Source organism: Oryctolagus cuniculus, chromosome 1 (genome assembly GCF_051225735.1).
Source record: "Oryctolagus cuniculus isolate XC-2025 breed Fujian yellow rabbit chromosome 1, ASM5122573v1, whole genome shotgun sequence".
Taxonomy (NCBI): domain Eukaryota; kingdom Metazoa; phylum Chordata; class Mammalia; order Lagomorpha; family Leporidae; genus Oryctolagus; species Oryctolagus cuniculus.
Genome location: NC_142867.1, coordinates 11,591,665 through 11,601,881, shown reverse-complemented (window position 1 = coordinate 11,601,881; position 10,217 = coordinate 11,591,665). Strand labels below are relative to the sequence as shown.

The window sequence follows — 10,217 nt, the reverse complement described above, 5'->3', positions numbered from 1 at the left end:
CGAGGCGCGTGGCAGCACAAAGGACTTGAAGCCCTCTCTGGAGCACAGGATCGAGGCCGGTAGATGTGTTGTTTCTGCAGTGCAATTTAAAAAAAAAAAAAGTGAGAGCACTGTGAGGGGAAAGGAGTGATGGGCTTCCCGGCAGTGCCAATGCCCCCTGAGCACCGCACGCCCCGCCCCGACCTCAGAGAGACACAGGGAGGTGGTTCCATTTATTGTCGTCTTTTTTTAATGAAACTAGATCACCGTTTACAAAAACCTGTACGGGCCCTCATGCCCGTCCCCTTCACAGTTCCCTTGGGTCAGCCTCTCCCAGCTCACAGGAACCGAAACAAAGTATATGTGGAACGGCCACCACCTTGAGGGGAGAGGCTCTGGGCTCCGACCCTGAGCCTTCGCAGGGTGACAGTTCTTGCTCTCAGGTCCGTTCCGGTAGAGCCTGGAGGTTGCACGGCTGAGGGTGGTCCCTGCCACCATGGCCCTCGGGCCACCACCCAGACCAGAGTGAAATGATGTGAATGTCCCACCCCAGAGATGCCCCCCTCCCACAGCAGCCGCCCCCCACCCCCGATCCTAACTCTACCCCGCTACTGAGATGAGGCCACTTCCATCAGAAGGGACAGGGCCTACAGGCTGTAGAACTTGAGGCTCCTGTCCATGCCTGTAGAAGCGATGAACTTGGCGTGGTGCCCGAAGGCCACCCCTGTGGTCAGGCCGCTGTGCTCTGAGGAGGGAGACAAGAGGCAGCTGTGAGAAGGCTTCCCCTCCTGAACACCCAAACACTGACCCCTGACAACACGCTCACAGCGAAGCAGTTTGCCTTGCCCAGCAGTGTGGACCTGCTCATCTGTGTGCTTTCCCTGGGGGCTCACACCCACCGTCCTGCTCACCGTTCAGCCCCAGAGCCTTCCGCAGTGCCTGGCACACAGCAGGCACGCCATCACTCGTGGGCGGGATGAGCGAAGACAGGGCTGTCAGCCTCGCGTCTCACTTCAGCTTTCTGGGCAAACGCACTCCAGCTCAGCTGAAAACCTCAGTGGTCAGTTTGCTGGTCTGCTTGGTTCTCACTACTAGCTTGTAACTTAGTTCGTCCTAGCTCAAGGAGTCCTACCTCCAGGGCCCCTGGGCCCCTGACATGGTGCAGAGAAGACCAATGGCAGAGAGGTGAGACAACACTGTTCATGGGACTTGGGGAATCCATGAACGTCAAGGCACGCTGCTTCTCGAGTGAGGATCACACTGGCGCCAACCAGCTCCCCTGCTACAAGCTGCCCTGTGCTGCCAGGCGGCTACTCTACCCAACTCAGCTCCAAATCCAAACACCAGGTCCCATGCCGGGTAAAACCAGCGGACCTCGTGAGGAGGCTCAGGAGAAGAGGGGTGTGGGAGCAGTGTTCGCATCCCGCCCGCAACACTACGAGGACGGCAATTCAACAATTTCCCCAACACAGACCCAGCAGCCACCACTCCCTCAGCAGCTAAGTGAGAGCCAGGCACCCTGCCTGCTCCCTCCGCTCCTGGCCGGCACGCTCTGCTAAGCACTGCCGACAGTCCCACTTTGAAGATGAAGGAGCTAAGGCTCTGGAAAGGAAAGGAAGGTACCCAGGGCCACACAACACGAGGCAGCAGCCCTGCCGCCCACTGCCTTCTGCAGCTCACACTTTTCCTCTCTAGCCTGCTTAGCTGCAACTAAGGCAGCAGTCGAGAAGTCATCCCTCATGTGCCTTCCACTAGTGCAAAGACAGGGTGTGTCTTACCTGCTGAATGGGCTAAGATGTGGTACTGAATAGTAAAAGACTGCAAATGTCTGCTATGTGCTAGGCACCAATCTAATCTATAAATGCTGTCACCTGAATCTTACAACAATACCTCTAGGGATGTGCTATTATCATTCTCATTTTTCTGAACCACCAGAAAGGTTAGGTAATTTGCCCAATGTCACACAGCCTAGGAGTGGTAAAGTCAGTACTAACTAGCATTTACCGCCACACAGTCTAACTCCCAAGTCTGTTTCCTAAGTCACACATGCTCTTGCCCCTGGCAGTGACTAAATGCTGCCTACACAAATCCATGCCCAGCCCTGGAGATTCCTAAGCGGGTAGGCTTCCCCACTTCCCTCAGCCTGAGAGCCCAAAGACCTCAGGATCCAGGGCCAGCCTCTACCTGTGAAGTGAAGAATCTCTGTCCATTGTTTACAGATGTAGATCTGGACATCTGTGCCCCCTAGGGCCAGGTAGGTACCGCTCTGGTCGAAGATCAGCGACTTCACCTGCCAGAACCACAGAGTGGGTCACACGGGCACAGGAACTGTGGGGGCCCAGGGGAGAGGGATCCCACGAAGCAGCGGCCAGTGGGGAGGGGGAGCAGCTGCGAGGTGGGGAGGGGCACACCTCAAAGTTGTTATCCAGCTGCAGCGTCTTGAAGTTCTTCAGTTTGCGCAGATCCCAGAGCTTGACAGAAGAGTCGTCAGCTGCCGTAGCCAGGTAGTAGCCGTTCTCGGAGAAGGCGATGCTGGTGATGGGGCCTGAGTGGCCAGGGAAGTTGGCCACGTTGGTGCGCTCCTACAGGAGGGAGATGGGCAGTAAACTGCAACACCTACTGGTCAAGGGAGGAAAGAAAACGGGGCTCACCCAACTCCCACCTCTGAGATGCCCTCCTTTGTCCTCAGGGAAGGACAGCCAGCAGGAGCAGCAGGGATGGCAGGCCCAGGGGCCCCAGCCACACCAGAGCCAGGCTCTCTTTGGCCTTGGACACCCCAGGGACCAGGCCATCAGCATTGCAGCAGCACTGCGGAGTCATAGGAATGTACACCAACCCTGGGCCTCAGCTGGAGGTCATGTCCTCCTACCTTCAAGTCCCAGATCTTGATCTGAGAGTCCATAGTTCCTGTTCCAAAAATGAGTCCATCAGGGTGGAACTGCGCACAGGTGAGAGCTGTAGAGGAGGGAGATGGACCTAAGGCCAGCGCCCAGCAGCAAGGAGAGCTGCTCTGTTCCTCACCTTCCTCACTGAGCCCAGCACAAGGCCAGGCCCCAAGAGTGGCTGGTGCTAAATATTCTCTTTCACGTGGACAAACAAGCAAAGGACTTGAACGTGAACAAATAATAAACAGGAAACAGGAGCTCAGCAGCCCTGAGGCAACTCACAGCAGCCAGAGGTCTCATCCGTCACCTTGGTGAGCACGCGCCCCGTCTGGATGTCAGAGAAGGCCCAGTACTGAAGAAAGAAACAGAGCCAGTGAGAAAGTGGGTCCCCAGGCTCTGGCGGCCCTTCGAGAGGCAGAGAGCCTGGCTCAGCAAACCCCAGCAAGGCTGCCTCCCCAGGCATAACAGCCATTCTCCTGTGCTGGGGCACTGGCTGCACTTGGTAAGACGTCCCCTCCACCCCTGATGTTCATGCTTGGGGACCAGCAGGCCTCTTCAGGGCCCTGGCTTGGCCCGCACCTGGTCATCTGAAGAGCTCAGGAGGTAGTCCCCAGTGGCATGGAGGCTGAGGCCTGTCACAGCGCTCTCATGGGCCCGAACAACCTGGACACAAGAGGCGTTCGGGACCGACCAAATCCTGATAGTGGCATCTGGAGAGGCAGAAAACACCAAGTCCTGAAAGGAAAAGCAAAGAGGCCAAAGATCAGGGCCCAAGAAGACGAGAATGGCAATCTTACAAAAGCAGACAGGACGGGCCACGGCTAGTCACACTTGCTTCTGTCAGCCCTGCCCTGCCTGGAACTACCTACCCACCCAATGATACCTGAGACAGCCACCTGTAACTGCTGTTACAATGGTCAAAGCATCAGGAAGAGGAGGAAGAGAAAGAAGAGGAGGAGGAGGAGAAGGAGGAGGCAGCCTCGCCACCTCAGAGTAATAAGGATAACCGCAACAGCAACTATTTCCCACGCTATCTCCAGGACCAAAGAAAGAAGTAAATGCGGCTGGCCCGAATGAGGAACCAGATCTTTTAAATTCAAACTCAAAGAGCCACATGTAGTTAATGGCCATAAAATTGCATGAAGCAGGTCTAAACAGTACTGGGGCTGAAGTCATGTTCTAGTGCATCCCACACTGAGGAATTTCAGAGGCAAGTGAATTCTCCCAAAGCCTGGGCAGGGCAAGAATTCACACAGCATTGCCAACCAACGATTCTGGCTAAGCAGGACATTAAAAGCCATAAGCTAAAAATAATTGCCATCCATTTCTCATAAAAGACCTATTAACACCAAGTGAGAAGGAAAACAGTGCTTTTGAGTGTTGTGAAAAATTTTAAATGCATTTTATGAGAAAGTCCATGTTATTCTTAAGGTTCAAGGAAAAGGCTATCTCTCTGGAAAACGGATCCAGCCGCTGTCCTGCAGTCCCAGACACAAGCTGTCCTAGCCTGCTTAGAAGTCACAACTCATTAAAGCATTCATCTGGCCTACTGCGTTACCTTCTAGACCCACTATCTAATCCAACCCAAACTGCTTTCAAGAGTCAACATGCGGTTTTGACCCCCTCCCCCAGACAGTCACAGGAACGTAAACACTTCTGTCTCCATCAGGTATCTGTGGGTGAGGAAGGTGTGGTTCTGTACTGTCCATCATGAACACTGTAACATGCTTTGTCAAACTACACTTCCTTTCTCCCGCTGGGCTGAAGAACATAGTTTTGAAGGCCCTATGTAAAGGGTAATGCCCACGACACCCACTCTGCAGAGTCAGCTCTTTCTCAACCCGACCTTACCAAGGAGACCGGGGCTGGAGAGATTTATTCTAGGGTCCTAATCCACTGAAACAGGGCTCAGGAAAGAGGGTCAAGGGTGCTAGGAGGAACCCCTTACCTGGGAAGGGTGAAACACCACACTGGTGACCTTCTTGGTATGGCCTTTGAGGGTGGCCAGGATTTGCTCAGAACTCTTGTCAAAGACGACAACATTTTTATCCGCCCCACCTGGAGAAGACCCAAACCAAAACCAAAAAAAAAAAACAAGTCAGGCCTACCTGGGTCCCCATGCGCCCTCCCCTGCTTGCCCCCAGGCTGGGCCTGCTGGGCAGGCCCAGACTCTTACCAGTGAGGATCTTGTTGGTGTCGGAGGGACAGAGATCCAGGGCGAGGATCCCGGGAATGCTGGCACTGTGCAACCCCTTTGCAGAGAGAGCCACACCAAACCAGTCACGGTCAATTGAAGGCAGGCCACAAAGCCTGACAACGTCCCCAGTCACCCTCCCTCCATGCCCCAGGAGAACAAGGGTGACTTCTCCTCAACCATTCTGCTTGGCTTTCTGCCCGGATGCGGCAGCTCCCTCACTGTACTACTGGGAAACCCTGAGCTGGGCAGGAAGAACAGCTCCGATGAACTCTGTAGCCAGGGCAGGATACAAGGCCACAGGCACTTCCACCCCGGGAGGAAGGGGACCCAGCCACTTACCACGTGGGATGCCACCTGCCGGTATTTGCTGAGCTCTTCCGGCTTCACCAGCTCCTCAGGCACAGTCTTCCCTCTCTGAGCAAATGAACAAGGCCCAAAGGAAGGCAGCGATGAGTGCAAGATTCAGTCACCCAAAGCTCCTAGTGTCAGCCGCCTCACTCCAGCCCAACGCTCTCTCCTGGCTCTAGGACAGGACTCACCTTCTTACGCTCCGTGGTCAGCACAGTGGCCTTGTCTTGAAGCTGGGGAAGAGAGAGGGGAAACAGGCTCAGTGTGAGACAATCATCTTGCCAGGACAATGGCCCGCTGGACGCTGGCATGCCGAGTGAGCTTTCACAACCATCACTGAGAACTTGTTCCCTGCCAAGTTCCACGCTAAAGGCTACTGTGTACCATCTCTCATTAGTTTCACCCCAACCTTATAAGGTGGGTGTTGGTGACCTTACTTCACAGCTGAGCCTCAGAGAAGTGAAATCTCTTGCTCGAGTCACAGAGGTGACAAAGTGCAGGGCAAGGACACGAACCAGGTAGGCAGAGTTCCAGACCAAGCTATGACACTAAGAGGAGAGCTCAGATGCATGGTGACAAGCTAAGTCACTTGGGAAGACACCAACAAGCCCCCAAAACGAGGATTCCATGTGTAAAACAGAGCATTGAACTCGCAAGCGAAAGCCCAGCTTTGCTTCATGGGAGCTGGCTCTTTGAACCTGAGCCTCAAATCCTTCATCTATAAAATAATAACTCCTGTCCTACCTCCCTTATAGGAAAAAAAACATAAAAACATGGAGCAAAATGGCTTAACATCTGCAAAACATTCCAATAGCAAGAGCTCAGTTGTTCTTATCAGTAAAGAGATCTTTTAAAATCCTATGTGTCTAGGAAGTAGGTGCTACTATTCTCAGTTTAAACGCAAGGTGGATGCCAATAGAAAGGATTCCTAAGCCAAGGTCACAAAGCTTGTAAGTGATGGCAACAAAACACAAGCCCTGACAGTCTCGTTCTGGAGTTGACATTGTGCACCGCTCAGTTCCAGTCCCAAAAAGATGGAATTTTACACACACTGGACTCAAGGTGGCTTGTGACAGGTGAGGGGGCACGTATTCCTGCCATGTGAGGGAACAACTTACCTTCTGGATAATTTCGGGAGTCATTCCCACCAGCTCACCCAAATCCATGGGTTCGCCTGCACCCTAGAAAGAAAAGGTGAGGGTTACAGGCAAAGAATGGCAGCAATACTCGCAAGAGAGCTGGGCAGGCCACTGTACACAAATGCACCGCCGGCAAGGAACAGGGACACTCACCACCACACTTGGCTGTGAACTTGGCACAGCTTGGGGCACGATGAGACCAGCCTGTGGTTTCAGGGTAGCCAGAGCTGAGAGAGAAGATCACATTAGAAAAGGGCTGTGACACAGCAGCAGCAGCCACAAGTCGGGGAAGGCAGGCAGAGACTGTACCTTCTCGGGCGGCAGTGACTTCCTTGGTGAGACGGGCAATGACACGGCAGGCGGCATCGTGCTGGTACAGAGCGTGGGACAGCTCCTGGCGGGTTGTCTGCAGCTGCTGACGCAGAGTGAAGCTGTGCAGCATGACGGCATCCTGGGAGAGGGAAGCACCACCGTGAGGCTGGGCGGACGGGGAACACAGCACACCTGGCAGAGGGGGCCTTTGAGAAGGGACGCCGCCTCCAAGCCCCACAGCTACAACACCAATAGTGACCCTGAATGTGCTGGCAGCACTCCTGGGCTCCTGCCCTCTGCCAAGTGCTGGGCACACACACACGAGTGGCAGCCAGCTCTTTCCCATCACCATACTCTCTAATTTACTGGTCAGTCATGGACGTCACACTGTTGTCTCTCTAAAGGAGAAAATGCTACTGCTGTGGATTGACCACCTTCATCGTGTGAGACAACGTGCCCGTCCCAAGATGCACGCACGCATTCCTTCACTCACTGGGATTTACCGAGTACCTACCATGTCCCAGACACTGCTCTCGGTGCTGGCAAAACACTGATGAAAAAAAGTACTCCCCTGATGTCACTAAGTGGACACTCTAGTTTTATTCTACGCCTCAGAAACTCTAAGCCAGGCACCAATCTATGTGATACAGTCAGGAAAATCAGGGCTCAGAGCAATAAATCCAAAGTCACACTGCTCATGAGCGCGAGAGAGAAGCGTGGGATCCAGGTTGTGTGACTTCAGCACCAAGCTCCCCCTGTGCTGCCTTCCCCCACCCCACGTCCTAGTCCAGGGATATACTCTCTCTGAGTGGGGGAGACATCAGCTTTCTCCCAGGAACTTACCCACTCATCCTGCAAGGCTTTCAGGATGGCTGGGATGCTGGTGGCTGAGGGGGGCTTGGGCCGGATTGGGTGGGCAACTGCCAAGAGAGGAAAGTCAGGTGTGAAAACCTGTAACCCAGGCAACCCCCCTACCCCAACCTCAGGTTCTGAGCCAAGAGGCCCACACTGAGGCCGACCAACGGGCACCTTTGATGTCGATGAGCTGCTCCTCGGAGAGAGGCTGGTTGTTAATGGGGTCTGTACCATTCTCAGCAATGTACTTCTCTATGAGCCGCCGCTCGTAGACGTGATTAGAGACGGGGGACACGCACGGGTGCTCTGGCACTTCATTGGAGACTGCAGAGAAAGGCAGGCAGTAGGCTTGGGATGAAAGACAATCTGGGGCCGAGGGGATTCCTCACTGCCACCAGCCCAACAAGTCCCCACATCCACTCAACTCAGGGGAAGCACATGATGCCAAGGCAGCTTTAGGCTAGCCCCTAAATGTTCTCCAGCTACCTATCTAGCTTCTCCATTGGTCTCTTGAAAGTCTGGGTGGTCAAAAATTAACTACTACACAGCTCCTATGCACTGGGCACCCAGCATGCAGTCAATAAGCCCTGCCATCTCATTTTCAACAGGTAGTTGGGGACTCACACCAGAGAGTTACTCTCCACACCCTGGAGAGCGTGTGAAGCCATTCAGGCAGCTGCCATCCACCTCAGTCACAACCCTAACTGGATCAGGAGACACAGGGACTACACAGCAGCATGACAGACACCAGGGTACCAGAACCATTTACACGGTGCTCACTCCGTGCCGGCCAGGATGCTAAGCACTTCACACAGGCGCACCTGTCCCCCCAACATCCTCCAAGCAGTTCTCATACACATTCTTGCCCTGGGAGACAGTGCCCCCCTGAAGGGCAGTGAGCACAGCCCGTCTGGGACTTCAGTCCAACGCAGACGCCTGCAGCACCCAACAAATTGGGGGGATGAGCGCACGCGGGCCGGGGCTCAGGAGGGGGCACCTCCAGGTGTGGCAGTCCGGCATGGGCAACACTTTGGACTAACCAGAAGCAGGCTGAGGCTCAGTGTCTCTTGCCCCCTCTCTCTCTGCACCCCCAACCCAAGCGTGGTGGCAATGGAGGTATCGCTGAATTCCTTATCTATCCCAACACAGGCTCTCCAAGAGAAATACATGGATCACGGATGCGTCCTCTGGAATCTCATCACTCAGGGGAGACTGGCTCACGTCGGGAGAGGCCGAAGGTCTCCGGGCAGAGGAGGTCACTTAATCTCTTCAAGGCAGCTCTGCGACACTGTTCACTGTGACTACCTGGGCCTAGTCGTCTGCACCAGACAATAATCGGTCCGCTGTCAGTCTGGCCCCATCAACCAGCTCTCGCGGGCACTGGCTGTGCCCCTCCACAGGAGCCCCACTCCTCCCGAGCCCTACAGTCCCATTTGTACGCCTCCCGCAGGGAATTCCTGCGAGGACAAAACGAGATCGTGGGCTTGGAAGCGTGCTGTAAACCAATGTGTGTGCTCTTTTTATCAGTCATGCACAGCGCGCGGCTGGGAGTCGGACACCTGGCTTCCAGCCCCGTCGGCCTCTCGCTCCCTGCGTGACCTTCGCAAACTGCAGAGGCTCCAACTATCCGTGCGAGACCTCCGACGAGACCCAACGCAATGCTCTCAGTCTCGCAGACGGGGAAACTGAGGCCCAGCGTCTCGCGCCACATCGCAAGGCCGATCGAAGGCTGCTGCTGGACAAATCCTCAGGTTTCCTGGCTCCTACACCACGGCGGCTTCCCCTGCACCAGCTCCTCTGCCCAGGCCTGCCCAGTGGGCCCAAGTGACCCCTGCGACAATAAACCTGAGGTGATAAGTAAACTGCGCCAACACTGCGCCAAATACACGCCGCCGTAAGGGGCAGAGCACCCCGTGCTGACAGGCGGCCCGTTCCCGCCTCCGCCCGACCCCGGCGCCGCAGCGGCCTGCACACTCGCCCTCTCCTCTCTCCCGCCTCCTGCGACCTGAGATCGCCAGCGGCCAGTACTCACTAGAGCAGATCAGGGACATGGCGCCGACGCAGCGCTCTGAGGCGCCTTACTCCGGGCTCCGGGTCTACCTTCGGCGTCTCTGCGGGCTACTTCCGGTTCCCCCGCTGCTTCCGGACGCTCCGCGGTAAGCAGGGAGCTACCCCGCGGAGCGATGCCCGCGTAGCGTTTCACGTGGGAGTGTGGCCGGTCGCGCGCCTCAGCCTTCAGCACCTAACGGAAACTGCCCTTTCCCAGAATGCAACGGCACAGGAAAGAGCCCGCCCCGGGACAATCGGCTATCTCCGGATTCACTCGGCTTCTTCCGTGAAGCCTTCAGGGGCGGGGCAAGCAGCGTAGAGGCGATCCGAAACTACACTTCCCATAGTGCAATGGGAACTTAAAGGGCTAGTCGTTCTGTACTGAGCTATTGGAATGCAGTCTTTTCGAATCTCCTCATGTAGATTTCTCGGGTCTGCCTTAGAAAGTCTGAA

General features: G+C 55.3%; 1 protein-coding gene across 1 annotated transcript; it reads right to left on the bottom strand.

Annotated features, from left to right (window-relative positions):
• Positions 1 to 206: 206 nt before the first annotated feature.
• Positions 207 to 9,984, bottom strand: PRPF19 (pre-mRNA processing factor 19). Its single transcript, XM_008272046.5, has 16 exons — positions 9,748 to 9,984; positions 7,890 to 8,039; positions 7,704 to 7,780; positions 6,858 to 6,999; positions 6,702 to 6,775; positions 6,528 to 6,590; positions 5,601 to 5,642; positions 5,401 to 5,475; positions 5,041 to 5,116; positions 4,813 to 4,922; positions 3,444 to 3,599; positions 3,147 to 3,216; positions 2,849 to 2,934; positions 2,391 to 2,561; positions 2,164 to 2,269; positions 207 to 724 (listed from the first exon to the last, which is right to left on the bottom strand). Exons 1-16 carry the CDS (start codon positions 9,764 to 9,766, stop codon positions 627 to 629), a joined length of 1,515 nt encoding a protein of 504 aa, XP_008270268.1. The 5' UTR covers positions 9,767 to 9,984; the 3' UTR covers positions 207 to 626.
• Between the last annotated feature and the right edge of the window lie 233 nt (positions 9,985 to 10,217).

Coding starts and splice junctions, on each gene's coding strand:
- PRPF19 (XM_008272046.5), bottom strand. Junction 2,935..3,146: donor GGATGAGACCTCTGGCTGCT/GTGAGTTGCCTC, acceptor CCTCCTCTACAG/CTCTCACCTGTGCGCAGTTC. Junction 725..2,163: donor AGAGATTCTTCACTTCACAG/GTAGAGGCTGGC, acceptor CTCCCTCCTCAG/AGCACAGCGGCCTGACCACA.